General features: G+C 38.8%; 7 protein-coding genes across 12 annotated transcripts; 4 read left to right on the top strand and 3 right to left on the bottom strand.

Moving 5' to 3' along the window:
* Positions 1–25: 25 nt before the first annotated feature.
* Positions 26–5,383, bottom strand: LOC105184813 (prion-like-(Q/N-rich) domain-bearing protein 25). Its single transcript, XM_019842185.2, has 7 exons — positions 5,089–5,383; positions 3,687–3,845; positions 2,992–3,126; positions 2,730–2,867; positions 2,138–2,407; positions 1,670–1,819; positions 26–1,453 (listed from the first exon to the last, which is right to left on the bottom strand). Exons 1-7 carry the CDS (start codon positions 5,153–5,155, stop codon positions 1,386–1,388), a joined length of 987 nt encoding a protein of 328 aa, XP_019697744.1. The 5' UTR covers positions 5,156–5,383; the 3' UTR covers positions 26–1,385.
* A 1,680-nt stretch (positions 5,384–7,063) lies between these two features.
* LOC105184814 (tenascin) lies at positions 7,064–9,629 on the top strand. The gene is made up of 6 exons (XM_011143862.2): positions 7,064–7,214; positions 7,916–8,068; positions 8,340–8,468; positions 8,847–8,990; positions 9,092–9,211; positions 9,303–9,629. The coding sequence occupies exons 1-6, from the start codon at positions 7,145–7,147 to the stop codon at positions 9,368–9,370; spliced, it is 684 nt and encodes a 227-aa protein (XP_011142164.1). The 5' UTR covers positions 7,064–7,144; the 3' UTR covers positions 9,371–9,629.
* A 1,074-nt stretch (positions 9,630–10,703) lies between these two features.
* On the top strand, positions 10,704–14,968 carry Tsf2 (transferrin 2). The gene is made up of 9 exons (XM_011143863.2): positions 10,704–10,767; positions 11,096–11,508; positions 11,596–11,713; positions 11,792–11,971; positions 12,153–12,595; positions 12,681–12,845; positions 12,933–13,021; positions 13,272–13,612; positions 14,017–14,968. Exons 1-9 carry the CDS (start codon positions 10,704–10,706, stop codon positions 14,655–14,657), a joined length of 2,454 nt encoding a protein of 817 aa, XP_011142165.1. The 3' UTR covers positions 14,658–14,968.
* Positions 14,969–15,342: 374 nt separating this feature from the next.
* On the top strand, positions 15,343–16,701 carry LOC112590693 (uncharacterized). Its single transcript, XM_025308029.1, has 3 exons — positions 15,343–15,712; positions 15,782–15,920; positions 16,278–16,701. Exons 1-3 carry the CDS (start codon positions 15,623–15,625, stop codon positions 16,550–16,552), a joined length of 504 nt encoding a protein of 167 aa, XP_025163814.1. The 5' UTR covers positions 15,343–15,622; the 3' UTR covers positions 16,553–16,701.
* Positions 16,702–16,746: 45 nt separating this feature from the next.
* LOC105184817 (retinol dehydrogenase 14) lies at positions 16,747–21,231 on the bottom strand. Of its 6 annotated transcripts, none has more exons than XM_011143866.3 (5): positions 21,140–21,231; positions 19,608–19,883; positions 18,832–19,071; positions 17,417–17,799; positions 16,747–17,235 (listed from the first exon to the last, which is right to left on the bottom strand). In XM_011143866.3, exons 2-5 carry the CDS (start codon positions 19,876–19,878, stop codon positions 17,131–17,133), a joined length of 999 nt encoding a protein of 332 aa, XP_011142168.1. In that variant the 5' UTR covers positions 19,879–19,883; positions 21,140–21,231; the 3' UTR covers positions 16,747–17,130. The 6 variants fall into 6 exon arrangements, with proteins under 6 accessions (XP_011142168.1, XP_011142169.1, XP_025163799.1 ...); XM_011143867.3 differs by lacking the exon at positions 21,140–21,231 and adding an exon at positions 20,951–21,123; XM_025308014.1 differs by lacking the exon at positions 21,140–21,231 and adding an exon at positions 20,810–21,123.
* Positions 21,232–21,890: 659 nt separating this feature from the next.
* On the bottom strand, positions 21,891–23,227 carry LOC105184876 (sperm flagellar protein 1). Its single transcript, XM_019842163.2, has 4 exons — positions 22,993–23,227; positions 22,576–22,875; positions 22,286–22,504; positions 21,891–22,202 (listed from the first exon to the last, which is right to left on the bottom strand). Exons 1-4 carry the CDS (start codon positions 23,099–23,101, stop codon positions 21,895–21,897), a joined length of 936 nt encoding a protein of 311 aa, XP_019697722.1. The 5' UTR covers positions 23,102–23,227; the 3' UTR covers positions 21,891–21,894.
* A 367-nt stretch (positions 23,228–23,594) lies between these two features.
* Positions 23,595–25,137, top strand: Prosalpha2 (proteasome alpha2 subunit). The gene is made up of 3 exons (XM_011143870.3): positions 23,595–23,736; positions 24,103–24,435; positions 24,667–25,137. Exons 1-3 carry the CDS (start codon positions 23,696–23,698, stop codon positions 24,995–24,997), a joined length of 705 nt encoding a protein of 234 aa, XP_011142172.1. The 5' UTR covers positions 23,595–23,695; the 3' UTR covers positions 24,998–25,137.
* The last annotated feature ends 1,662 nt before the right edge of the window (positions 25,138–26,799 follow it).

Here is a 26,799-nt window from a genome sequence, read left to right on the forward strand (position 1 = left end):
CGCAACGTTGCCTCGGAGCGGAGATAAAAAGTACAATGTGTATATTTCTCTTTAGACATAACTTTGCATTAAAATTTTACTTTACGATAAAATACTTATAGTTACAAGGTACACTCGCGTTGATTCTAAAAGGCTCAGAAGAACGCGGAGATGAACGGACGCCTCGAGTGACCAGAAGAGACGCGCGACAATTTCGCGCTCGCTCGCTCGTTCGGATTTTCTGCGGCTCGCATCGTTCTGAAAAGAAGCGGCGGCGGCGTTCCACGCACCAGGCGGCTGCATTTTAATGACCACGTTAATTGAATGCACACGAGAGGAAGGCTTTAAACACTTCGGTGCGCCTAGTTTCGAGCCCTCGCCGTCGTCGCTGTGCAATTACGGCGGCGCGAAGCGTCTCGTTTGCGCGCTATCTTTTCGACGCGGCCGCACTCTTCCGCGAAGGATCGCGCAAGAAGATGCCCCGAACCAGCGAAGAAGATCAATCTCGCGCGTCCGTTTTTCTCCCGGTTCGACGATGAAAAGCGGAAACGGATGTTTTTCCATTCGACGTTCGAGGAACGAGTACGATATTTCCAAGGTAGCACACGACTGGCTATAATAAACGTGACTCATCCAATCTCGTCGATAAAGTCATTACTTCTTATCATAGTTCGACTGACATCATTGTGTATTCACTTACCCACCCAACCTTTCCGCTTTTTTCTCATTTTCCCTTCTTGCCACTCATGCACTTGGTCACGGTTTGAACTCTTCTTTGTCGATGCAGCTTCAAGTGCAAGAGCGAGATGGCACACATATCACAAGAAGTAACTCACAAACGGTCTTTCGCGTTTGAGCTTTGCGTCTTTTGACCTTTTGAGAAACGAAGAATCTTTGTGTGTCATAATGTGATCGGTACTGTAATACTGTGATTACAGAGCTGTGAATTCCACATTCAGGGACTGACCGAGAAAGAAGTGTGCAATCCTTCATGGCCGTCATTGTGCAACGTCCTCACACGACTACATTGTAGTCGTATGTGTATACATTCCGTCAAGAAACTCCCGCAATTACATGAGTCCCGATTCGCGAGGCGTCGTTTGTCCGCACGAATACACCACAACGTGATACTTGTAGCATTCGTGAGAAATACGCGAGCCTCTTTTTGGAGTACTCGTGAATTTTTCATTAACGTTATCACGGCGCTACGAATAAATCGCGAAGTACGATAAACGAACCCGCGATTGTTTCGTTCTCGATGTTCGCCGATTTCCGTGCTCAGACGAATCGCCAGGAGTTTCCCTTACAAAATGTATAACTATTGGACCCCCCCCCCCCTCGCCAACTTATAATAATATAACAACTTCTTTTTCTCGAAGAAATCGTATTTAACGGCTAACAATGTTTCATCCAAAAATAGCATAAATTAGCGCCGCTAAAGTTATTGCTGGGAAAGATGTGAAGATGAAGGAGCCTGTAAACAGAAATCACGAGAGGTGAGGATCTTCCAGACGAACGAAATGAAAGATACAGAATTCGGTCGGTCGCGCGTATTAGACAATTTCGAACGTTACGAGTGAAGTAACCGATGCTCCTGGAGAGTCATTCGCAGTCATCTAATATTTTCGTATCTCCGATTCTCTTCTTAATTGCGGTTTCTTATACACATATTGCAACATGTCTTACTTACCGCGGTTCACGCATACGTTCCCTTGCCTCACGTAATTCTCGGCGCACGTACATTTGTTATTCTCGCACATCAGAGACTTGGTCGACGAACTATTCCCGTAATCCTCGGCCTGGTAACACTCGTAAATATTTGCGCATTCGGCATCAATCTCTGCGGAAAAACAATGCAAACTGTAGAATTTATTACAAGCAACATTTTCTCCCGCATTATAACTTTCTGTTCCCTAGGAATATGGAAATTATAATTCAAATATATTATAATTGAAAAGTGTAAAAAATCTAAAATATAATTATAATTAGAGATATAAGTAATTAAATATATAATTTGAAATTTAATTTAGATTTTGGTAATTCAACTGATTTAATATCAACACCACGATATGACAGAGCGCAAAAATGAATTTCTTTCTTCGGAGAGAAGAGTCAGTTGCAGATTCACGCGGCGGCCGGCGAGAAAACGAACGAGTACCTCCGTTAATGAAACACCTCGTCATTTCGTGCTCGTAGTGATAATTCACTTGGCACTGGCACATGTTCTCGATGCACGACGAGTGTTCAAATGTCTGACACTGCACCGACTCCGTGCATTCGTCCCGAAAGTTTCGCGCAACGGCCAGACATCTCTTACCGTCCGTGCTCAACACCGTCTCGGCGTCACACTCGCACGTCTTATTATTCGTGCAGATTGCGCTCTCGATGTGCGAGCACTCCTGGTTTTTCGTGCAGGGTTGTTCATATCCTGCAAACAATGTTGAGATAAGAAAGGAAGGGAAAGAAAGAATTTTTACAATCCCCTATATGATACATTGGGTAAAAAAATTCAGCTCAATTTCAAATTCGATTTTATAAGCCGAGAGCAACGGAAGCAGTTTATTCAGCAACCAAGCAATGGCTGTTATAGTTTACAATCTTCCGCCAATATCCTAGCAATATTTATATTCGTGAAGCATGATCAGTTTAAGGAAATAAAAAGATTGAGGCAGGCTTTCCGACCAACGCGGTAATTTTCTAATTTATCCTTCTCTCACTTTCCTTTCCTTTTCCTTTTTTCTATTTCTCACCTGCCATTCTCCAGCACGCACTGTCGACATAATGATAACCAGACGTGCAGACACATTTATTAGAGCGGCAAGTGGTGTTCGCTAAAAACACCAGGCACTGATTGTCGTCCGTGCAAGAGGAATTGATCGACTGAATCTCTGTTTGAAGAAAAGTAACGCAAATTAACGGCAAGGTACTGAAATCGAGCGATGCTTCTTCGACATCTCCTCGATTATTTCACGCCGCGAAGAAGAAGCCACGTTCGCACGTTCTTACGCTTACTCTGAAGGCAATGGTGCTTGTCGCTCGATGGCACATGGTCCTTCGAGCATTCGCACTGATTGTTGGTAGTGTTGCAAAATCCACCCGGCAGGTTGCAATCCTGATCGTGCTTGCATATCCGGTAGACCAGCGGACCTGCAAAAAGCACCGGTTTTATGCATGTGTGATCGTCACGCATATTCACACTCGACTCGGTAAACAGTAAAGATGTGCGAACTATTCGAATTCGAATCCCTATGATTCGAATCCGAATAATTCGAATAGGAATCAAATACGTTATCATTTGCGTGCATCAGCTACAAAACGGGCCATCTGTGTGTTTGAACTTAATTGTAATTAATTTGTAATTAGCTTAACTTATAATTAATAACTTAATTATAAATTACTTTAATTATTTAAATATATATTTTACTTTATGATGATATTACAATATCAATATTCCCTTTCATATTAAAATCTTCCATCATCATTATTTGCGTGTTTAATAGTCATGTTAAATTTTTTAATAATTCGATCCGATTTCATTCGACTCGATTCGAATTCGAGTGAAATTTCATAGATTCGCTTCGATTCGAATTCGAATTTAAAAAATGAAATTCGATTCGATTCGATTCGACATAAAGATTCTTGATTAGCACATCTCTGATAAATAAGTGAGGGATGCCGATCGAGTCGCTTTTAGTCGATTGTATCACCTGATGTTCTCGTCTCGTGTATGGACGCCTTGACGCTCGAGCAATTGACAAAGCCTCCTGCACTCGGGCACATGCAATATCCATCTTTGCAAATCGTATCTGGCGGAAGCGTCGGTATGTTCGTACAATTCGCCGTTTGTACGCACGGGATATGCGAATCTGCAATCGAATCGGTCGTTTCAGAAAAGATCGTCGTCGGGCCGCGACGCACCTTTCGCTGCGTAATAATAATTCTACTTTGGCGATTGTTATTATGATTGTTTGTGATCGTTTTATTCATCAATTGCCCTCGTTGCCGGCTTCTCCATGCCGCGAAAATAAATCGCTAAACACTCCCGGCTGTTCGGCATTTGACAAGTAGAGATGGGATTAATTCGACTTACTCTCGCCATTGCAAGCTACTTCTCCTCAGAAACAGCTCAGTAATAGCACATTATTTTCTTTCCATTAATAACAGTGACGGTAACGTGACTGAATTTTTCGAGAGACGGTGACGAATGCAAACGTTATTTTCATCACCATCTCGAAGTAAAATCTAAAATGGAGGTCTCCGAAACTCGGCGAAGAAAGTCACGGAAATTGTGTAAAGACGCGTGACTTCTCGTGAAACGATAACGACGATGATTTACCTTTCGAAAGGCGTAATCGTGCCGAATTACCGAGTTTCTTTCAACGCTTCTGCGACGATCGATTCGATCGAAAACAAATTCGGCGCGCTCGATTCGTACATTCACAGAAAGTCGGGAGACCTCGGCGAAAGATAAATAACATTGTCAGCGGAATTCGCAGCGGGAATATTGATGTATACATATTTTGCGGGCAATAAATACGCGCGTACGACAAAGCGAGATCAAAGATCGCGCGATTAATTAGTGTTAATTATGCACATACGATTGCAATAGCGTTAATCGCATTGTTACTCTCACGAACATCAACACAGACAACGCGCGAAGCCTCGGCGAAAGACGTCGGGTAAGTGACGGAGGATCTTGCTCGGCAGAGCAAATTATGCGTTCGTCACAACATCGATGTTTACAGGTCGCAACGCGGGCTTGACCGTTTCTCTCGTAATTATCATACCTAGCGCGCGCACGCACACACACATACATATACACATGCTCCAACGTGAAAATCCAAAGTTCCTCTACTGAGAGGATAAAGCGCGCTCCGCTGCGAACACGAGATGCGAACGACATGGTTGTTAATTTTGTTAATGTGAAAGGAAAGTGAGTACGCCGGAAATAATCGGTTAAGAGCCAGTCTGAACGTAAACAAGAAAGCGAAAGAATCCGGCCAAGATCCGGCCGTAAACAAGCTTGAAATTGGATTCGTTCAGGACTCGCTAGGTTTCGTTTCGCTCGATCTTTTTTTTTCTGCGTAATGCAACGCACGTGCGGCTCACCGATTCTGTCAGCGACGACGAGGCCGATGAGAAGCGCGATCGCGCTCACAGCCACGTGCGTCTTCATCACCGTGGAACTCCTCTTCAAATTTCCCGTATCGAACTGTTCGAACCTCGATCTTCCGCGACGAGAGAGATTCGCTCGTCGTCCGCGCGTCAGTCAGTCTGTTGGTCGGACGGTCGGTCGGTCGGTCGGCTAGCTCGCTCGTTGGCGATCGGCAATCGGCAACGACTGAAGTGTGCTGACGAACCCGAAGCGCCGCTGAGAGTGTTCGGAGGTCTGCGTCTGCTCTTCGTCCCGTTTCCGCTCTCCGGCAGACCCTGCGCTCTCCCACCAGCGTGCTAATTTTCTCTCCCGACTCTCCTGTTCACACGCACGCGATCCGCCGGTGAATCCGATCGGCACTTTCGCGCGTGCCCGCGCAAACGACGTCCGCCGACACGGGCGAATGCGCGACCGTGAAAAAGTGCAGCTGCCGGCAAATTTGACGCGCAGCACGAGGACGCGCGATGCTATCCCGACGACGCTACTTGATTATCCGGCGCTCTCCATACCGTTATATCATGCGTTTCTTCTTTCTCTTCCTCTCATTCTTTTTCCGCCTTTTTTTTATTACAGAAAGCGAGTTAGTTCATCATCGATCATAATCGATAACAGAAAGATTGCAGTACTTCCTTACCAACGAATTTTATGGCACATTTGTGTCCGATAGAACTTGTCTGATAAACTTCACAAGATGAATCTCCCCGTCGAATGCGTCTCGAAGTGGAAGAGATAAAAATGTCACCGCTTGCGGCGAATGCGACCGCTTCGTCCTGTTGGCGCGAAATTTAGCGCTGTCAATTTGTTCGAAGGGGAATATTCATTACTCATCGAGAGCTGCACCTGAGTAGACGACAACAACAACAACACGCGGGGGTGTTCGCGGCACTCCCCCTTCATTTCCTCGTAATTTCCGCTTCGACGTTTAACGGCGATGCTTTCGTCTTCTACGCAGGCGGTCGATAAGATGAACAAAGAAGAAGCTGCTCGTTGCTCGCTCGTGTCGTGAATTAGACGATAAATGCGGCCACACGTACGGAGCCGCGCGCGCACGGGTGCAAGTGAGCGTGAGAGGCTGCTGGCGCACATTATAAACGTAATGATAATGAAGAATCGCGTGGTAATCTGATGAGATTGAATTAGCAGAATTATTGAAATCATGGCAGGAGCTTTCCGTTGAATAGAATGCTTGGCTAATCGCCGCAACGTAGAATTGACTGCATGCGCGTTACAACGCCGCGTCGTGACGCGTGCCATTACTGCAGCGCTCGCGCTCGTTTCCCCGTTTCTAACTTATTGCTATTTTTGATTTATCGACGGGACTCCTCCCATCTATCTCTGTCTATCCGTCGCCAGGCGCGCCCCGCAGAAATTTATAAATTGATGACGCGAGAGAGAGAGAGAGAGAGAGAGAGAGAGAGAGAGAGAGAGAGAGAGAGAGAGAGAGAAAGAGAGAGAAAGAGCGTCTCGTTTTTTGTAATTTTTGTTTTGTGCAAACAATAACGGGAAATGAGAGAAAGAGAGACGAGGCACGCGATTTCCTGTACTTCGATTCGGTGTCTTCCTTAAACCGCAGAATTTATTGCGTTTGCGAGTCGAAGCGCGTCGCTTTGTTTGAATTATGCTTTCGTCGAGTGGCCGGAATAAATCATCACGCTCGGGAATAAAAGTGACACACACTCACTCTGTCTTCCTCTCCCTCCCTCCCTCTCACTCTCTCTCTCTCTCTCTCTCTCTTTCCTTCACAGAGATAGACTCTTAAATAAATGTGAATTAATGTCTCTTCTTATGAGACACCATTCTAAAAGGCAATGGTAATACGCGTTTCACACGATAAACAAGCCCTCTGATTCATTTCGGACGCGGGATATCGCTAGATACACTCAGAGATAACGTTTATCGGATGAGGGCGTATGTCGTGAGCGTGCGAAGACGCGCTGATGCGCTATCTAACAGTCACCTGTATATGTCTCGAGCTTGAAACACCCGTTTGAGAAGTAATTTCGGCTCCAAATGACGGATCTCCTCCGCACCGTCTTCGTCTTGTGCACATTGCTCGGTTGTTTTTATTGCCTCGATGATCGTGAGTGTCATTATCGCAGTGACTCAAACTTATATCTGTAACGTTATATCGTATAAGGATAGGAGAGTGTCGAGATATCGTCACGAAAATGTCTGAGTCCAACAAAATTAAGATCTGATAAAAGTCTGGAACGTCTAAGGTATCGATAGTTGTTACTTGCAACTTGTCTCAAGTGAAACACTCAGATCCGCGTTTAAAATAAAGGTTTCTGTGAAATCGTCACTACAAATGTAATGTCATATATAACAATGTCTGACTGAAAAACTGGGATCTAACTCTATTTCAAGCCTGAATGTCTCAAATGAGCCAAGTTTTGAGTATCAACAACTATCGATACGGGCTTAAAAGAAACATTTTGATATTTTTATTTTTCTTTTTGTGAATAAGAAGAATTTGAAAAGGATTCTTTCTCTTTATTTAGACATATTCGAAGAAATATATTGCATCTTATAGATTGAATGTTTATTCACCATTACTCTCACATGTCTAAAAAGCATCTCTTTGGACCTCCTTCGGAAGTCTCTTAGGTTGTCGTGTCAATTGCGAATAGTTGACGAAACTTTATCATTGGTGTTAGGTAATTAGAAGAGCTTCCGCGATAACCGTGCATCGCGACTTTATCTCACGCCGATTAATTGGATTTTAATCTTCTAACTGAATTATTATCTTTAATCTTCTAACTGAATTATTATTCGTTTTAGCGAATAACGACAACAATAATCGCCGCGTGTTTGTTGGCCAAAACTGCCAGAGGGACCATGATTGCATCGTAAATGCATTTTGCCGTGTACAACTCACCTGCCAATGTGAACCATATCACTCGCCAAGTCTCGACCAGTCGATGTGCATCGCCAGTGAGTTCGCTAGAAAACAGACTTGAATTGATTCGCCGACAAGAAAAAAAATAATTCAAATTTTCAACGCTTTTTCTTATGTTTGTTTCTTTCCTAAATTTGTCAGATTGATTCTCATTTTCGCAATTAGACGAAATTAACGCGACGGTTTTAATTAAGTGCAACGGTTAACGCACGAATTGACATCGGATAGATATTCGTTTACTCACCGATATCCTTGCTTATCTTCTCTTCCAAGTGATAAGATGCTGCTTTTTTCGCATTTTTGCAGCTGTCGGACGGACATGCGCGAACGAAACGATGTGCGCATCGATAATGAATGGGGAGTGCAAGCAGGGTCTATGCGTCTGCAAGGATGATTTCCTCCTAGATATCACTAATTCTTCCAGATGCATGAGAAGTGAGTGATTGCGATTCCTCGTTGCTTCAGGACAACATAATTACAAATTGTCACAGACTTATCCCTCTCTCATATAATAAGTGTTACATAATTTATGATGCAATATTCTTCTGTATTGATCAGTCAAAAAGTACGGTTTTTTATTTTCTAGCTCTAAATCGGCCACCTTTTACAATAGAAACATTCGAGTAACTACGACATTGGTAAAGGATGAAAAACAACATTTATTAATCATTATATGAAACAATTTATTTTCATCGAACGTAATAAGATTAAATCAGTAATTGAAAAGTAGAACCTAATTTTTGACTGATCAAATGTAACATTTTGAAAAGCGACGCTTTATTTACCCGGTGAGTTGTTGATGAAATACTTCAGGGCCCGTTAACATCGGAGATCAGTGCCAATCGCAGGCGGCGTGTAAGGATAGTTTTGGCTTCGCCAGTTGCATCAACGAGAGGTGTGAATGTTTCTCGGGCTTTCATTACGTAAACGAGACAAAGACCTGTATTAAAAGCAGAGGTAAACAATACAATTAGCGATAGCAAGCGCTAGATGCGAGACAGTGAAAAATGACGAAAGGGGATGCTGATTGGAACGTACGTGCGTTTTCTGTATTTCAGGTTTATTCTTGTCTTGCTTGAATGACTACGAATGCTATTTGGACAAAAAGTCTACGGACGTCTTGGAGTGTAGGCAACACCAATGTATCTGTAAGGAAGGAGAGCAATGCTATTCTAAAGGTTAATCGCTTTTAATTGCATCGTTACCAGCTAATTCGGCGAAGCCGAAGTCGCTTACGAGTCGTTTGAGTTTTTTTGTCTCCTTTTGTAGGTTCGCTGATTACGGCCACCGGAACGCTTATGATGATCTCGTTTTTACTGCAGCAACGAATCGTTTAATAGCGATAAACAATAGAGGAAAATTGCTCCAATATACTTCCCGTTGAAATTTTCTTCGTTGTACGACATTTGAACGGCGCCATTATTCGAAATGCAAGATGGAAAATATGTCGGCCTTTGTGGCGCTTATGCTCACGAATTTTTTTTATACAACTAAATGAGCAACTTTATATACTTCTTTCATATTGTATTTGTATTTTTCATGAATGATGATACTCTATTTTCTAAACATAACGTTGAAATTCATCTTAACCTCTTCAAGAATATCGACGCATTTATGTAAATTTAGATACGATAAATTTTTCTTTTTTAATTTAGTTTCATTATCGAGTAATACTATAAATATTTGCCACAAAATTCTACAGGAAAAAGAGAAATCTTGTCATATATGAGATTTATATCATTTTAAAGTTAAGTCATTTTCTATTCTCATCTTGATAAATTCATTTCTGAAGAGGTTAAACGCAATTCTGCACAACGAATAAAAATTACTGAAGAGAATTTTCATAGCTATTCAAAATGTGACAGATTACTATTAATAATATTTAACAATATTTACAAACTTAACGTTCAAAGTGAAAGAGAGTAAAGTCTTACCACTTAAAAAATAAAAGTCCGTTTATCCGGAAGCCCATGAATCGTGCCACGATCTCGAATTGCGAAAGGAATGGTGGCGTCTCATAACGGAAAATTTCGAACTACGTTTTGAAAAGATGGAATCAAACAGCGAAATGAGTTTAAATTTCGGCTGCACGTCACGACAGCTCGATCGTAAGTTAGCTCGATAAGTTGTAGTTCGAGTCTCGACTAAAATCAACTTTTTAGTCGAGACTTGAACCACAATTCTTCACGGAGGAGCAACAAAAAAAAGAACAGTTAAATATGTTTTAAATATAGCATTGTATTTGTCCTTTATATGGACCAAATTATTTACGGTATTAATATTCTTTTGACTGTCCGATGCCTTTTCTTCATTATTCCATATCTGTTATTGTCTATGCCAGAGAGAAACCTTTCTTGAGTCGGGATGCGTCCCGAAAGTTATTAAAAACAAAGTGACAACTTTTAGGTCTATGACCGTTCATGAAGTCATGACATTCCTAAGAGGACGTTAGTGTACAGCGAGATTTCTCTACGTTAAATCTCGTAAGACTAACAGTCTTCATTAGTATTTTGTCGATGCTGTAACGTTGTTTGTTCATTCTATCCTCCTTCAACGAATGAGTTACGTCACGCGTCGATCGTTGGGTGTAGTTCGTTATAGTCGGAAATAGTGATGTCGAAGGGTGTTGTCTGTTCGTGATTGACATAAAAAAGAATATTTAAAGGAAAAATGTGGTTAAAGAGCTATGCAATATTAGTGTCACTGTGCATTTTCATGTTACATCAAATAAATGGTATTGCAGCATAGAATTTTGTGTTTTATCTTGCATTGTTCGTTATGCGATTATGTGTGCATTAGCGAATGATTTTTCTCTATAAAATAGATTCCAATGACTCTTAAAATATACAAAATTAATCAAATTTTTGTTTTTATTTCTTCGCCGTTTTTGTGTATATACAATTATAGTTTTTTATTTATAATAATTATTTGCTGTACTTGTATATTCTTGTGCTTTAGCTTGGTTATAATTTCTCTGTAAATGAATTCTTTTTCCACATAATCAAAATAAGTAAAATATTGTATGATAAATATTTCTAATAATTACTGTTAATTGTTAATAGGGGAATATTACAACAATACAATTGTATGGTGTACAGTCTCCGAAGCTGAACAGAACAAATGTGAAGCATTCTCTAAAGCAGTTGAACGTGAAAAGTCATTTTTCAACTATGACTACATGATTGTTCAATGCAAGCAAGCATTTAACAAGGATGAATGTATGACTATGTTGGACTATGAAAATGCACATATAACAACATTGGATGCTGGAGAGGTCTTCACAGGAGGGCGATATCACAGTCTTATACCCATAATGCAAGAGACATACGAAAATGGTGTAAAACACCAATATGCCGTCGCAGTAATTAAAGATGGTTCTTTGCCTGATGTACAGTATTTACATGACTTAAGAGGCAAGAAAGCCTGCTTTGCTGGTGTTGGCACATTGGCAGGCTGGGTCATCCCTATCAATACTGTAAGTATATGATATATATGTTTTATATAGTTATAATTTAAAAAAGAACACCTTGTATATGTATAATAAAACACACTATGTGTTTAGCTTATGAAACATGGAGGAATGGAAGTGATCGATTGTAACAATCATGTAAAGTCTACAATTAATTATTTTGGGCCTAGCTGTGCAGTGAATTCATTAGTTGACAAATATAATCCACTTGGTAAGAATGCAGAAAAAGTGATATAAATGCTGGATATAAATAATTTCATAGTTGTTATAATTTTTGAAAATTTCACAGGTGATAACTCTGACCAGTTATGCAAATTATGTATTGGGAAGGTACCAGGTGAAAAGTGCACTAGCCAAGATCCTTATGCAGGTTATGGAGGAGCTTTTCATTGTTTGGTTGAAGCAGGTGAAATTGGCTTCATGGTGCATACCACCGTGGAAGAAATGACATCAACCAGATTTGATTTTGGTATGTATACAATTATATACAATTTACTAATTCAAAATGTATACAATGTAATAATTCAAATCTTAAAATAGAGTTAATAGAACATAAGTATGTATTGATTGATTTTCATAAATATTTATAACTTTATAATACTATCAAAAAATACTTGTATTATTACATATATAATATATATTATTACTAGTTGATGTGAAGAAAGAACAGTTTAAATTACTGTGTAAGGATGGCACCCGTCGGTCTGTGGATGAATACAAAATCTGTAATTGGGGCACCGTGCCGTCCCGTGCGGTGGTCACGTCTTCCGCAACTAAATTTGAGATTCGTCGTCAGTACCAAAAATTTCTGAAGAGGGCAGTTCAGGTGCTGCACAGGAATAACATGTCGAATTATCCTGATAATCGTTTAGACAATCAAAGGGACTATGAGAATCGCTCGGGTTACAAATTTGGCGACAATAACTACAAGAACGGGGGTTTCGACTACCCCAACGAGTACAACACTGACAGCAGAAATCGTAATTACAGTACAGATTACACATCCACCGAGCAACCAGATGTACAGCCGATAGAAGTGTTCAATTTATTTGAATCGACCAAATATGGGCGTTATCATAACCTAATCTTTTCCGTAAGATCCGTGTTTCTCGTTTGTCGAATATGTTTACACATAACTCCATATTCATCTTTCATATAACATTCCGTCTTCTTTTCAGGATTCTGCTCTCAATTTCGAACAGATGTCTGAGAAAGATCAAACATACACAAGTTACTTAGGACGGTCTCTGGATCACATACTAGGAGTACGCCGCTGCTCCGTAAATCGAATGACAATGTGCGTTACGTCTGATCCAGAAATGGACAAATGCATAAAGATGAAGGTATATATACAACTCTGGCAATTGCACCCAAAAAGAACTATCAATGTCTTACGAGTCGTTTGATATGTATATTGATCATTGTTGCAGATAGCTTTGAAAGCTCAGTTGCTGAAACCAGAATTACTTTGTCATCGAGGCCACAGTCAAATAAACTGCATGCAGTCTATACAAAACGGGTACGTGTAAAAGATTTACTTATAAACGTTATTCACAGTCTGATTTTATATTTAAAATCGTTTTAAATTCATCTTAAGATGCTGTACGAGCCACTTCTTCAGCTACACTGTATCTTAAAATGAATTTCAAACGATCTAAAGTACAAGATGGAACTATAAATATCTATGTAATTTAAAATACCTCGATACAAGCATCCCAATGTGAAATTGTGTGAATCACACTGAATGAGTCACTTTTGTTCTACGACAGAATCGCGGATGTAGCTATGTTGGATGCCAGCGACGTCTACACCGCCGGACTGCGCTTCGAGTTGATCCCGTTCATATCCGAGGTTTACAATCTCGATACACCGGATTATTATGTCGTCGCCGTAGCCAAGGAGGAAGACGACAATACAGATCTGACTTATCTTAAGAACAAGTACACCTGTCACACCGGTATCAACATGGCTGCTGGCTGGGTTTATCCGCTAGCCTATCTTATTTCTAATCAATGGATAAGAGGATACGGTTGCGATTCCGTACGCGCTGCCGCCGAATATTTTTCCAAATCCTGTGTTCCAGGCGCACTCAGTACTGAGTACAACACAGGTAAATGATGCTGAAACAGACTCCTCTTATCACTGAGGGAAAGAAAGTAAAAGTGGCCACACAATTTTTACCGCTGTAATCTTCTATACCGCTATAAGCTTCTTTCATGTAAATTCTTTCCAATTGAAAGTTTCCATGTTCTATAATGCAAAAATAGACTATCAATGTTTATCATACCAAAAAAGAAATAAAATTTCTTTCTTTCTCTTTCGATATTTATTACAATTTTCAATATTTCATATTTTTCTTTTTCAAATATAAATGATGTGACAACACTGAATCTAAAACGAAAAGATGATAAATTAAAGTGGAATGTCGATATTCTTCGATTAGAAAATTCTATAACAATTATTATAAAATCTTTTGCACGCACAAGATCTGTTTCATTGAATAATTAATTACAGGAGTGCCTTACGATAACATGTGCGATCTGTGTCACGGAGCGAGCTATAGATACTGCCGCAGAGATGCTTCCGAGGATTATTTCGGCTACTCTGGTGCCTTCAGATGCTTAGTAGAGGGAGGCGGGGACGTGGCTTTCGTGAAGCACACGACGGTCGCAGAGAACACGGACGGCAAGCGTAAAGAGACCTGGGCGCGCAATACCTTCACGAAAGACTTCGAGTTGCTCTGTCCGGACGGTACGCGCCGTCCGACTGCGAGTTACGCGAGCTGCAACCTCGGCAAGGTCGCCGCCAACGCCATAGTCACGCGTGGTGGTTATTACGGCTATAACGAGACGCAAATCAACGCGTATATTAATCTCTTTATATACGCGCAACAGTTTTACGGCAGGAAGGAGCAGGACGAGTTCAGTTTCAGTATGTACTACAGCATGCCGCCATATAGTGACCTTATTTTCCAAGATGCCACCCAGCAGCTGGTGATCGTGCCACCGGAGAAACGACAGTACAGTGCATATCTCGGTCCGGACTTCATGAGGGCCCGAAGAATCGTGGATTGTAACGCGGGCGCGTCGGCGATCAGTTACTCGTTGTTCGTCACGATAGTTATGATCGCATTTACTTTCGTATATGGTAGATAAGTATCAACGTTACCAGCAGCTCTCTGCTTCTACGCGAATACTCGATTCGTGTTCTCGTCAACGTTTTCCAATAGATATTTTTTTTATTTTTAGTTTAAATATGCATAGAAATTAATCTAAACTTCAATATAGATTCAATTCTCAATTTTTGTATAAAAAATTTCCATATTACATTTATATAACATACTGAATTTACATTAAAGATTAATCAAAATATTTATAATAAAGTGATTTTAAAAAGGGAGTATTCTCGTGGTAATGACTCGAGGCTCAATATCATTGCGACATAAGTTATTGTTGATTTCATTGTGGAATTGTACACATAGGCATCGATCAGATAACATTTTACAAATGAATGGATATTTTGCATTTGTATAAAGACAGAGAAAAAGACGTGACAGTACAAATGACTGACAAGGTAGAATTAATATGAATTGTATGAATTTTAACGTCCGACCAATGGAGCCGCAATCTCTAAAATGTATCCGTCCAAATACGAGAAATTTACGAATCAAGTAATTTTAAGAATTATTGTATTTAATATACTTTAATATATATATATATATATACTTTATATGTATATTTTATACTGTCCACTAGTGTTACTATTGTAATAAATTTTTTTAACTTTATCAACACGTCTTGTTCGTCAAACTCGTTCGCTAAATTTACACTTGCGACATCATGATTACAACGCATTAGAGCTTTAGATTGACGCTTGATAATCGGCGAGATCGAGATTACAATTGAATAACGCGTAAGAAACAAATATCGTTTCGGCTCTTTCAAAAATTCACGTCCATCTCACGCTCGGATCAAAATTTCAAGTTAATTCTCTAATCACAATTAATAATTCACACAACTTCAATCGAAATTCAATCGACGTTGTAAAGTACGTTGAGATATCGCCACTAATTAATTTACTTTGCTGAACAGTAGGGAAGAGTGCAGTCCGCGACTGCGATATGAATGCTGATATTCCGTCAGCGAATACGTCGAAAAGCAAAAAAGTGGAGAATAAACCTAAGGTGCATCGTAATCCGGATGACTCTCAAGTAATGTCGTTATAATCGTCGTGTGACCGGGAGCACGACATTTGATTATGTAACCGTGTGTTATTCCAGAAGATTCGTAACGTGCCCGATCAAGCACAACTCGACAACTTAAATCAATCTCCCGAACAAGAGCCAAAATCGCGCATCAACTCAACGCAACCGGCCAACGTGTCGTCTTCGTCTACGAAAAATATTTATTCTGCAACAAGTTAAGTCTCGCGCGTATTGTCTCGTTTCAGTTTTTATCTACATGAATTGTAAATTTTATATCATCACGATATTATTATTCCGATGTTATATTATTTACGAATGAATAATGTAATGATCGTCTTGTTTCTTCGTCGGTTACTTTTTTATCGACCATTAAGTCATATCTTCTTATTTTCATTTATGCGTATCTAAATCAGTTATTAATATAACATTATCCACAACATAAAGAATATTCAAAAGTATCTATCTGTTTATTTGTTTGTTATTTTCGCTTTTCCATAGTCAGCTTAATTTCACGATTTGGACCTTTTGCTTTCCATATAATTGTATTTATATAGACCCAATACTTCTCCAGATAAGCACCAGCCACATAAATTGGTGGACAGCAAGCAATTGTCGAAACCGTTCAATCAATTTGACAAGAAGACATTCCTTCTCGATACTTACGCCCGTATCGTCGCTACCAATAACAGACGTTGCCCTAAACGACTGCGTGATCTTGCTAAGCCAAAGATTCAAGTTTGCAACGATCGAAATGAAGATTCTACAAATTTTGATTTAAAGTGGCACACGGGTAAAGCCAGCACAGCAAAAGCGAAACGCGGCTCAGGAAATTCGAAGATGAAATAGTTTCATTGACATCTTGGTTAATAGTTCAAACAATTCTCACGTACGATTTAACCAAATTTTCATTTGGATTCTGTGTGGAAGTATACAGGGTATTAAAAATGGAACAACAGAAAAATCACCTCCAAATTACCCAGAGAATTTACCCAGAGTAATAATGCTAATAATTTGCTAGTAATGGTAGAAATAAAATAACGTACAAAGTATTTTTATATCATTCGAGATTTTTATACAAAGTATTTTTATGCGTAATACCATTTCCCGTAATGAGAAGAATGTGACTTCTCATCATTACTTGACTCACTTAGTTTTTATACTATTTGATAAATGTACCAAGCAGGAAAGAAGACAAAATGTCATTACAACAAGCTATAATCGAGTTTGAAGTTATACAACTTCTGCGCAAGTTTACTAGGCTCTAATTCAAGTTCTACATTTCACTGAGACAACATCGGCGACTTAGGAAAGTAACGTCAAAGTTTTAAGTACAAAACTACCACTACGTGAAGAGAGAAGACAGGAATATTATGAAAGTTTCTAAAAAAATGCACACACATATACACATACACGTATAAAGACGCTTAAATCTTCGGGTCCGATAGTTGCAGCTTCACTAAAGGTTCGCTCAACTCCCACAGTTTCTTGCCTTTGGAGGGCTCCTTCACACCGTTCGATAATCTATGTTCCTAAAGTATAGTGTTTTGTATATAATATAAATTATTATATAGTATAGTATCCTAAATTACATTTATGTATTTATATCGTTTCTTATAGAGATTCTTAAACGAATATGACCAATCACATGATCACTAAGGTTTCTTTCTTCTCGGAAATCACGAAAGAGTAACATAAGTAAAAATGACTTACGGCACAATCCATGAAGTATTTTCCGGAGACGCCGTTTAGTTCCTCGGACACAGCGAGATGAATAGTCGTTTGTGCGCCTTGCTCGGGTGTCTTAAAGAAGGCTTTGATTATAAGAGTCAGGAACCAAGATAAGGGGGCAGGCACATTTCGCCAGATTCCGCTGTCTATCATTCCGGGATGCAGGCAGTTCGCAGTCACTCCGGTGCCTTCCAGCCGTCGCGCCAGTTCCAACGTGAAAACTATGTTCGCGTATTTTGACACGTAGTACAGATACGCTGGGAAAGTTGACGTAGGATTGATGTTGTTGAGATTTAAGCGCGCAATCCGATAGAGCTCTGATGCGACGACCACGATACGACTCGGTTTTGATCGTTTCAGTAAGTCTGCAAAAGAAAAAGAAACATTAAGAACGCTAAGAATAATGAGAGAATGAAAAAGTGCTAAATCATATTAAAGTCATATTAAATCATATATTAGTTTTCTTCTCAATGCTAATCATACCATTGTCCGAATAAAATGAAAATGGTTTTCATGTGATTACAATTACTTTATTTTGTAATTAAATTGTCATAAACATTGAATACTTTATTTTTAATGAATGAATGAGAGAGAGAGACAGAGAGAAACATTAAAATTTTATACTTTTCGCATTTTACATTTTAACATTTTTATACCATTTGGGTAAAACAATGAAAATGTTATAACTAAGACTTTAGAATAATTAGAATAATTAGATGATATTGCACTTTCATTTTCAGCATCAAATGAACTAGATTGCGTTAACGCGGAAACAACGAGTAGCATTGAATTCATCCATTTAAATTACAAGTGAGATGTAAAAAAACTGATTTATGCAAATGCATACATTGCAATGCAGTGCAATTATTTTGTCACGTGGAATTATGTTTTTGCATGTATCTATCACTGCATATTACGTCTTAACACTAATCGATGCATTCATTATGAATGGAACATGACGTAACATACATAACATGTCGCTATCTTATATTACGTTGATTCGGAAATTCCTCACAAATTATGAATATATAGTGACGCAAAGTATTTTTCAAAAGTAAACATGTTAACAAATAAAACATCTGTGGAAAAGTTTTCCTAATCAACCTAATATTCTGAACAAATTCATCTTATAGAGATTCTAATATATTTAAGCCAAAGAAAAAGTAAAAGTGGGAGAGAAAATCTGTAAGACCAAAACTGCTCGATTTCAGTTAGGTACTTTAAAAATTAACCATTTAAAAACAATTTTTATAATCATATTCCTGAATGTCTATATTATCTTTATATTAATAGCAACTTTCTTTTCATTCCACACAATGAATAACATTTAATATTATATTTGATTCTCTTTTAAATGTTGCAGAAACCATTTCAATTGGAAATACGATGTTTCTTACCGATTAAGAGATGAGTCAATAGAAAGGGCCCGAAGTGGTTGGTGCCCATAGTCATTTCTAATCCATCTTCCGTGAGCTTCTTCTGGAAAGTTTCTGCGGTGCCAGCGTTGTGAATCAAAACGTCTAATCTGGTCTCTTCTCGATTGATCTGCCGTGCAAACTCTCTGATCGATTGCAACGATGACAGATCCAATTTGTGAACCACGATATTGCTGTTGCTCGTTTCTTTCACAATTTCATCTGGACAGAAGAAAATGTATATCAAAGTGATGCTGAAGTGAATTCTATGCAAGTTTGGAAATATCCTGTGGTACGAAAACTTGTAGAACGCATGCACGTTGCTTTTATCAAACGCTTCTCCTAAGTCGATCTAAAAGTGATCGAGAAGTGACGTTTGAAAAGATCATGTAAGTTGTAAGATTTCAATCTCATTTTTGCTGAAGCAAACTTCAATATTTATATCGTATCTTATAGCATTAAAAATGTATTTATAAAAATGCTAGTGCTTCTCAAGAAATCATGTAATTTGCATATGTTTATAAAAACTTTACTATGGAAATAGGATATAAAACTCCGGAACAAGTTACGATTATGTACGCAATTATTAGTATTCACAATTATTAGTATTATGTGATTCCACGTAACACAATGTTTTGAGTGCTTCATTAGTAATTCGCAAATATGTAAGAAGAACGGTATAATAATAAAATATATATTACGGACACGCGTATTCGGCCATAATACTAAAATTAAAATCGTCATATTAGAGGCAAGACCTTTCAGCTGATTAGCGTTGTCCGTGTTTCTACATGCCATGATGACCTTCGCACCTCTCTTGGCAAGGTTCCTGGCGGTCTCTTTGCCAATTCCAGAAGTGCATCCAGTAATTATTACCGTTTTTCCGTCCATCCGGTTTTTGCTCTTACAGACTCCTCGGGTGAAGCAATTGTAAAAATAGAGACCTACCAACAGCAGAACCGCACCTCCCAACGCGACAGTCGCGGCTAAGCAAAGCAACTTTGTGCAAGAGATGACGTACAATATCATGTTACCTGTAAGCGAAGTAGATTAGCGAAATAAATTAACGTAACGTGTTAAAGCTCAACGTCTTTAGACGTTAATTGTGAATCTGTATCATCTTCCGCAGGAGAATGCAGCGTATGAAGAAAAAGAAGATGCATCTCCTGACTTGAAATTAATTGCAATTTATTTTGAAATTGATGAAATTAACAAAACAATGACGAAATATCATGAATGAAGAGAAAAAGACGGAGAGAGAAAGAATTGTTGAAAATTGATTCGTCAACAAGTGAACCGTGTTGTTTTATTTGCCGCGTTAGCGCTGCGGAAAGGAGGATACCGGTTTCTCGGGGATCTCTCTGCCGATGCGTCTTCACACTTTTGCCATTTTCTAACACGGCAGGGAGAACGCGAAAGTGTGACGTCCGATTCATGAGGGTCGTTGACCATACGCGCCGTTCGTCGTCAGTAACGTTCGCGTTATTCCGCGTTCGCGCGGGGTCAAATTGCAAGTTACAAAAACAGTTTTATCCTCAATGACACGATGTAGAGAAACAGGTTTTCGGGAGTGATGATATTTCTTTAATAAAAAAGAAAAAGAAAAAACCCCGCTACTTAACTTGTCGTCTCCCAACTAATTATTCCCAACTAATTTAAAGTTAACTCGTCAATTTGTAGATAAATATCGACTATTACATCGAAATTACATCGATGTTATCGCGCCGACGCGTCAATGTCAGTCGATCAAACCGGTTTTCTTCGCAAAAATTTCGTTAATGTGATCTCAACGCAAGAGGCTCCGTATATCTCTATTTCACACAGAACACTCGATCAAGTGTCGGAAGAACATCTGAGAAAATTAAACAAGCTTACTGCGCGCACTGTACAGCAGAACTGTCTCTAACAATCACTTGCTGAACTTATAATGCCGAAAGCGGCTCACTCGAGTTGAACTCACTCGACTTCCCCCTCGTGAAACTTCTTCTCCCACTTTCTGGTCCTGTTTGTCAGGCCATCTTGGTGGTCGTGACTCGTAGTATTCCTCCGGACCATCTCATTCGATTTTTACAGAAGCAGCTCTGCTGCAGGTGGCACTTACTTGCAGTATATTCTTATGATCTTGTCCTGTCGCTTTGATTAACTATTTAGCTATTTGAAGCGAAGTGAAAAGAGAATAGATCTGTCGCTGTATGCGTTTCTTGTTCAAATGGGTGTCTCTCGGCTAAATGTGCCGCAAGTAACGGTAAACTGTGGAAGACGTTAATGGAATTCGCGTAATTATACTTACACGCACCGCACCAAGAGCTGCATTTCTTTATCGATGTTTCGCACGCTATTATTTAAGATCCGAGAATTGAACAGCTACTAATGCTATTCTTCGAAGTCTGCGGTATAAAGTAGCCAGAAAAAAATCTATATCCCCACCTTCTGCAAAGATGAAGAAATAGCCTTGAATTGACGTACAACACAATCGATTGGAGTATCCTTGGCTAACAATAAGTGTAAACTGATTACTAGTTTTCTTCTTTGCGTTTCTGCGGTTGTGCCGCAGCGTAGCTTAAAAACATTTGCGGAATACTGTTTTAAATATTTACATACAACTAAATATAATTAAATATTTACATACAACTAAATATATTTCAACCAAGAACCAAAATCTTCTTTCTCAAAAAATCACGATACGATAAACTTCTGTTCCATTAAAAATTAGAAATTTTGTTAAACTAGCATATATCTATTAGCTGTTTATTTATTTAGAAAACGACCGACTTACCGATTTACCGATTTACCGATTATTTGAAGTATGCATCTCAAATTTTATTACTGATATATCATTTTCACGTGTCTTAATTTGAACTAAAAAAAATCGTTTGTTGACTATGAAATAGTAAGCAGTAAACTGACACGATAAATGTAAATTTTTCATTTTCAACTTCTTAACATATAATAGCTGAGATATCTTGTAGTGAGTATCTTCCATTTCAAAAGTAAGTTTCTCAAGAGAGTAGAAGAGAGAATATTGTTAACATCACATATGTATTTCTAATTCGCTTTAGTCTCGTAAAAATTGTGTGATCGCGAACGTAATTTTATTTGAACGCCGTCGTTAGGTTGCAATTTCATAGTCGGACAATTCGTTTCGACTGCGTTCTGCAAAATCTGCGCAGTCAGACTAGAGATACGCAAATCTTTGAGCTTCATTGAACTTTCCAGGTAAGCGATCTTGTGATTTAGGGTGCGTATTATCTCTTCCTTCTCGCGCAATTCTCTCTTCATTTTTTCGTAAATCGCGAGTGGCACAGTCTCGTCGTTTTTACGTTGCTGGATTGCAATATCCACAAAGACGTTTCCTTTCGAAAATGCGTTTGAAAGTCTATCAATTTCTATCAATAGTGCATGCAAATCAGCTGATTAATACATCAAATATACTCACGAGGATGTTTGCCAAAATAGAAAAGTCTGCAGAAGCTGAAGATATTCCAGAAAAAGAGAGAAGTGATCCAATGAAAAACTGTGGAAATCCCTCGTCTGAAACATCCTACTTTTGGAGTTAGATTAGATTGGTATATTTCATTATTAGTCTTGGCCTTTGAGTTCTCCTCTAACAAATTAGGTTGTCCATTGTGCGGCAAATTAACTATAATTTTTTCCTCTATAGAAATATAATTTCTTTAATAGCAAATAATAGACATTGTCTAAACATCAATAAGTAAACTTAATTACTTGATAGCTGTGCTTCAGTGCTTTCTATATTATGCTTCATAAGTCTTTCCTTATGTAACTTTTCGTCATCCTTCAAGATCTTTGCTCTTAGCTCTAATAATAGCTTTTCAATAGTGCCTTGAGATCCACTCGCTAAGTGATAGATTGTCTTTTTGTTTAATTTCATGTCGATCTTCACAAGAACTTTGCGGTTCAAGGTGTTCCAGTTTTCAATCTTCATATTCAAGTTATTCACCGGAATATAATTATGTAATTCGACGTATCGCGGATAATACAGTTTCAAGATCTCCGCTACGAGAACTGTTGCGGAAATATGATTTGATGCGTCGATAAAGCAAAACATGGAGAATATATGATCTCAATGAGGTCTAATGAATAATGAATAATGAAAGTGTAATGAATAATATATGATGTCACCTGCATCCGAGAAATCCTTTGTCAGATTTTTTGTAGGTTTTGAGAAGGGAATAGAATCGACCCATGCAATGAGCTCCGTGTTCATCTGATTTTGCGCGTCGCCGACCATTTTTCTTTCTTTCTTACTTATTAATGACTGTTGGTCATGCCTATCAAACCTGATTTTTCCTCACGTTCCGATACAGCGAGTGGATAATGAAATTCGATATATTCGTCATATCACGTTGTCATTTGATTTCTGTTGTAAAGATAAATATAAATGAAAGATAAGTAAAGATAAATGCGTCATCCAAATATGTGAAATGCGACACACAAGAGACAAGCGTGAAGTCTTCCTTTATTTCAAAACAGATCTGAAGATAGCCGATAAATCGGCAAATCTCAAGACGATTTGAATTTCACAGCGGACGCCATGTTTCGATATTAGGCACGCCATTGGTCGATTTGTCGGTGAGGCGCAAGCACTTGTCTCCTAGCTGTGTTCCGAGATTCACTGCCGGTACGAAAATTCTATAGTTTATGTCACGTATACTATTGATATTCAGTGGCAGTAAATAAACTGAATGGTGTATGGTTCTAGAAAATATTATAAAATCCAGGGACATTTCTCACGCGAGCATAGCGCACTGTCAGACACTGTTGCCAAACATCACGATATTTGCAGTGTTCATGCCACTACTTGTACTGTTGCAAAGTAATTGTCATGGCTTCGGAACGATACAGTTTTTCGTTGACGACTTTTAGGTAAATACGTTTACAATTGTGAAATTAATCAGACAAAAATGGTTCTGATCGATATAAGTGTCTCGCATCTGCCAAAAAATGGAAGTCTGTGAAAAATCTAATGATGTCTTAACCTTTAAATTGGACTCGTTCAGCATTCCTAATCACAATGAAAATCTTCAACAAATTAATATTATTTAATTGATGTTACCGTTTTGTTGACAAGTGCATAAATAATTACAAGTATAATAATTTATTTGAAAGATACATAATGTCGGGTGACACTTATGATAGAATGACTCGTCAAATTCTGTACAGTGTGAGCGTGTTCAGTCGAAAAATAGAAGAAAGATATCAAGAATGAAATAATAAAATTATGTTTTGCAGTCCGTCGGGCAAATTGGTGCAGATAGAATATGCCTTGGCAGCAGTGGCAGCTGGTGCACCAAGCGTAGGTATCAAGGCACTGAACGGCGTTGTCCTTGCCACTGAAAACAAGCACAAGTCCATTCTTTATGATGAGCATAGCGTCAGTAAAGTTGAAATGATCACCAAGCATATTGGCATGGTCTATAGTGGTATGGGTCCAGATTATAGATTATTAGTAAAACAAGCTAGGAAGATGGCACAACAGTATCTCTTGGTCTATCGGGAGCCTATTCCTACTGCCCAACTTGTACAACGAGTTGCAATGGTTATGCAAGAATATACACAATCTGGGTAAGTAATAATTCAGTTTGGTGCAGCATTGTGTTTTCTTTCCAATTGTGTTATATCATATTTTAAGTACATAAATGTATGAGTCTGTATTTGTTAAAAGAAGTAAACTGAGAAATATAAATATAGAACTTTGGGAATAAATCTACAAAAAACACAGTTCCAATTTGGCTCCAAAACCAGCAGAATCAGTGAAATTAAAATTAACTTAAAATCATTTTCAAATTCTTACAGAGGTGTCAGACCTTTTGGAGTATCTCTTCTGATCTGTGGTTGGGATAATGATAGACCTTATTTATTCCAATGTGATCCTTCTGGCACATACTTTGCGTGGAAGGCAACTGCTATGGGTAAAAATTTTATCAATGGCAAAACATTCCTCGAAAAGAGATATAGTGAAGATCTGGAATTGGATGATGCTGTTCACACTGCTATTCTGACATTGAAAGAAGGTTTTGAAGGCCAGATGACTGCAGATAATATCGAAGTTGGCATTTGCGACGCGAATGGTTTTAGAAAATTAGATCCCTCCAATGTCAAAGATTATCTTGCCAATATTCCTTAAGCTTAAATTTCTTAATGTATTGTCGGCATGTAACTTCGTAATTGATTAATATCTTGATAAATATGAAGCAAGTGTCTTGTAATAAATACTTTTGTTCAAAGTAAAACAATGATGGGATACTTTCTTTTGGTTACAAAATATTTAGGTGTGTATTTTATTCAAACAAGATATATTAAAATCATGATTCCTATAGATTAATACTTATTGATGTTTGCATGAATCAGTTATTAAATTAGAATCATTGCCCATCACTCCATTCGGCATTTCTGGCACTAATTTGTATGTGAAATTCGTCTTCAATGGATAAAAAATGCAATTTGTATCGTATAATAATCTAAAAATTTAGCTCTTTATTATAAGATGATATAGAAATGCTGTGGTGCCAAATTTCATCGAATGCAGTAAATATTTTAAACGATATTTCAGCAGTATTAAATAAAATCTATATTTACATTCTGTATTCATATTCTGTTGTATATTCTATTATACATTTCTGTATTGTACATTTCTGTATTACATTCTATATTTACATTCTGTATTTCAAAAATAAAATTAATACATATAGAGAGATTTGGAAAAAAGAAAGAGAAAGATTACAAGTAACATGAAAAATGCAGTTAAGAAGAATAAATTTTGTTTAAATATAATAATCAAGGTGTACAATCATGAGCAGTTAGCATTTTCTGACGATATCGTTTGTTCCATTGCGTATATAACAACAAATAAGTAAATCATAGTCGCCATCTGGCGGCACTACCTTCAATTATCGATGGTCCACAATCAAAAATCGCAATTGCGGCAACGTTCATTTGCTCAGCAGCTCGCGACGCAGCTAGTAGATTCAAGAAGCAGCTCATCAGTATCTCGTAGTTTTAGTTCACTGATGGTGAGTTTTGCTCATGATTTATCTCAGCCAAGAATGTGAAAATTAGCCTCACACGTTTATTATGACAAATCATTATAAAACCGTCGTTAAAAGCGTGTATCTCGCGAGCTGAAAATGTCGAATGAGACGTTGCGTCCTCGCGTCGTCGCGTTGTAAAAGTCTGGAATTAAATCTGAGTCTCATTTTTTTTTTCGATGAGCGGGAATCTGGGGCGTGAATCGTCGTCGAGACTCTAAAAAGTAAATTCTGTACATTTGCTCTGGTAAAATATCATTAAATCGTCAAAAGTGGATTATCTGAACAATCTGGCAGGATGGTTCGTTCGAAGTTTCAAGTGAATTGTCGGGCGCTTCACTTGACGCTCCGAGTGCTTCAAGCGTTACCATTTCAACGGTCAATTCCGGGGCGAATTCGCGGGCCGACAATTCGGATTTCACGGTAGCTTCGTATTTCTCGCGATTTCGACCTACCCAGAGCGAGTTTCGCGCCGATACTATCGTCTCGAGTGGCGAAAATAGGTTCCGCGGGTGCGTGTTATGATAAAATATTCGCCGGAGTGTTGCCGAAACGAAGGAATCGAGGTTGGGAATATCCGAACAAAGCATCGCGCGTCCGTTGGGTTAGGGTAGTCGGCAGACTCGAATTTTACGTTTTTGACCGGAGTCTAACGACAGGAATACACGTGGGGAATGTCGAAAGTGAGTATCGCGCGAAACATTACGAAAGAATCGGCAAAATAGCGTGTCTTGCGGAACAGGTTATCGGCAGTACCGCGTGAAGTTGGCGCGTTCGCCAGTTCGAGAATCGCAATCGTTGCAACATGGACGCTCGCGATATATATATCACGGGGCGAATCGTCGAATCTTCCACTCGCCGCGAAGGAGAGACATATGCGCGCGCGAATCGTCGTCGGGAT

Source organism: Harpegnathos saltator, unplaced genomic scaffold, assembly GCF_003227715.2.
Source record: "Harpegnathos saltator strain DR-91 unplaced genomic scaffold, Hsal_v8.6 scaffold1, whole genome shotgun sequence".
In the NCBI taxonomy this organism is placed as follows: domain Eukaryota; kingdom Metazoa; phylum Arthropoda; class Insecta; order Hymenoptera; family Formicidae; genus Harpegnathos; species Harpegnathos saltator.

Bases quoted from the DNA above. Each gene is read 5' to 3' on its own strand.
- LOC105184813 (XM_019842185.2), bottom strand. From the start codon at position 5,155: ATGAAGACGCACGTGGCTGTGAGCGCGATCGCGCTTCTCATCGGCCTC. The intron at 2,868-2,991 runs GTAAGCGTAAGA...TTCTTCAAACAG, and splicing joins CAAGCACCATTGCCTTCAGA to AGATTCAGTCGATCAATTCC. The intron at 1,454-1,669 runs GTAAGTAAGACA...TTCTGTTTACAG, and splicing joins GAACGTATGCGTGAACCGCG to GCTCCTTCATCTTCACATCT.
- LOC105184814 (XM_011143862.2), top strand. From the start codon at position 7,145: ATGACGGATCTCCTCCGCACCGTCTTCGTCTTGTGCACATTGCTCGGT. The intron at 8,991-9,091 runs GTAAACAATACA...TCTGTATTTCAG, and splicing joins GACCTGTATTAAAAGCAGAG to GTTTATTCTTGTCTTGCTTG. The intron at 9,212-9,302 runs GTTAATCGCTTT...CTCCTTTTGTAG, and splicing joins AGAGCAATGCTATTCTAAAG to GTTCGCTGATTACGGCCACC.
- Tsf2 (XM_011143863.2), top strand. From the start codon at position 10,704: ATGTGGTTAAAGAGCTATGCAATATTAGTGTCACTGTGCATTTTCATG. The intron at 12,596-12,680 runs GTAAGATCCGTG...TCTTCTTTTCAG, and splicing joins ATCATAACCTAATCTTTTCC to GATTCTGCTCTCAATTTCGA. The intron at 13,613-14,016 runs GTAAATGATGCT...AATTAATTACAG, and splicing joins CAGTACTGAGTACAACACAG to GAGTGCCTTACGATAACATG.
- LOC112590693 (XM_025308029.1), top strand. From the start codon at position 15,623: ATGAATGCTGATATTCCGTCAGCGAATACGTCGAAAAGCAAAAAAGTG. The intron at 15,713-15,781 runs GTAATGTCGTTA...GTGTTATTCCAG, and splicing joins GTAATCCGGATGACTCTCAA to AAGATTCGTAACGTGCCCGA. The intron at 15,921-16,277 runs GTTAAGTCTCGC...ATACTTCTCCAG, and splicing joins AAATATTTATTCTGCAACAA to ATAAGCACCAGCCACATAAA.
- LOC105184817 (XM_025308009.1), bottom strand. From the start codon at position 20,285: ATGAATCGGACGTCACACTTTCGCGTTCTCCCTGCCGTGTTAGAAAAT. The intron at 19,072-19,607 runs GTCTTGCCTCTA...TCTTCTGTCCAG, and splicing joins CAACGCTAATCAGCTGAAAG to ATGAAATTGTGAAAGAAACG. The intron at 17,800-18,831 runs GTAAGAAACATC...TTTCTTTTGCAG, and splicing joins ATTGACTCATCTCTTAATCG to ACTTACTGAAACGATCAAAA.
- LOC105184876 (XM_019842163.2), bottom strand. From the start codon at position 23,101: ATGGTCGGCGACGCGCAAAATCAGATGAACACGGAGCTCATTGCATGG. The intron at 22,876-22,992 runs GTGACATCATAT...TTTCCGCAACAG, and splicing joins AAAGGATTTCTCGGATGCAG to TTCTCGTAGCGGAGATCTTG. The intron at 22,505-22,575 runs GTAATTAAGTTT...ATATTTCTATAG, and splicing joins CACTGAAGCACAGCTATCAA to AGGAAAAAATTATAGTTAAT.
- Prosalpha2 (XM_011143870.3), top strand. From the start codon at position 23,696: ATGGCTTCGGAACGATACAGTTTTTCGTTGACGACTTTTAG. The intron at 23,737-24,102 runs GTAAATACGTTT...TATGTTTTGCAG, and splicing joins TTTTCGTTGACGACTTTTAG to TCCGTCGGGCAAATTGGTGC. The intron at 24,436-24,666 runs GTAAGTAATAAT...AAATTCTTACAG, and splicing joins CAAGAATATACACAATCTGG to AGGTGTCAGACCTTTTGGAG.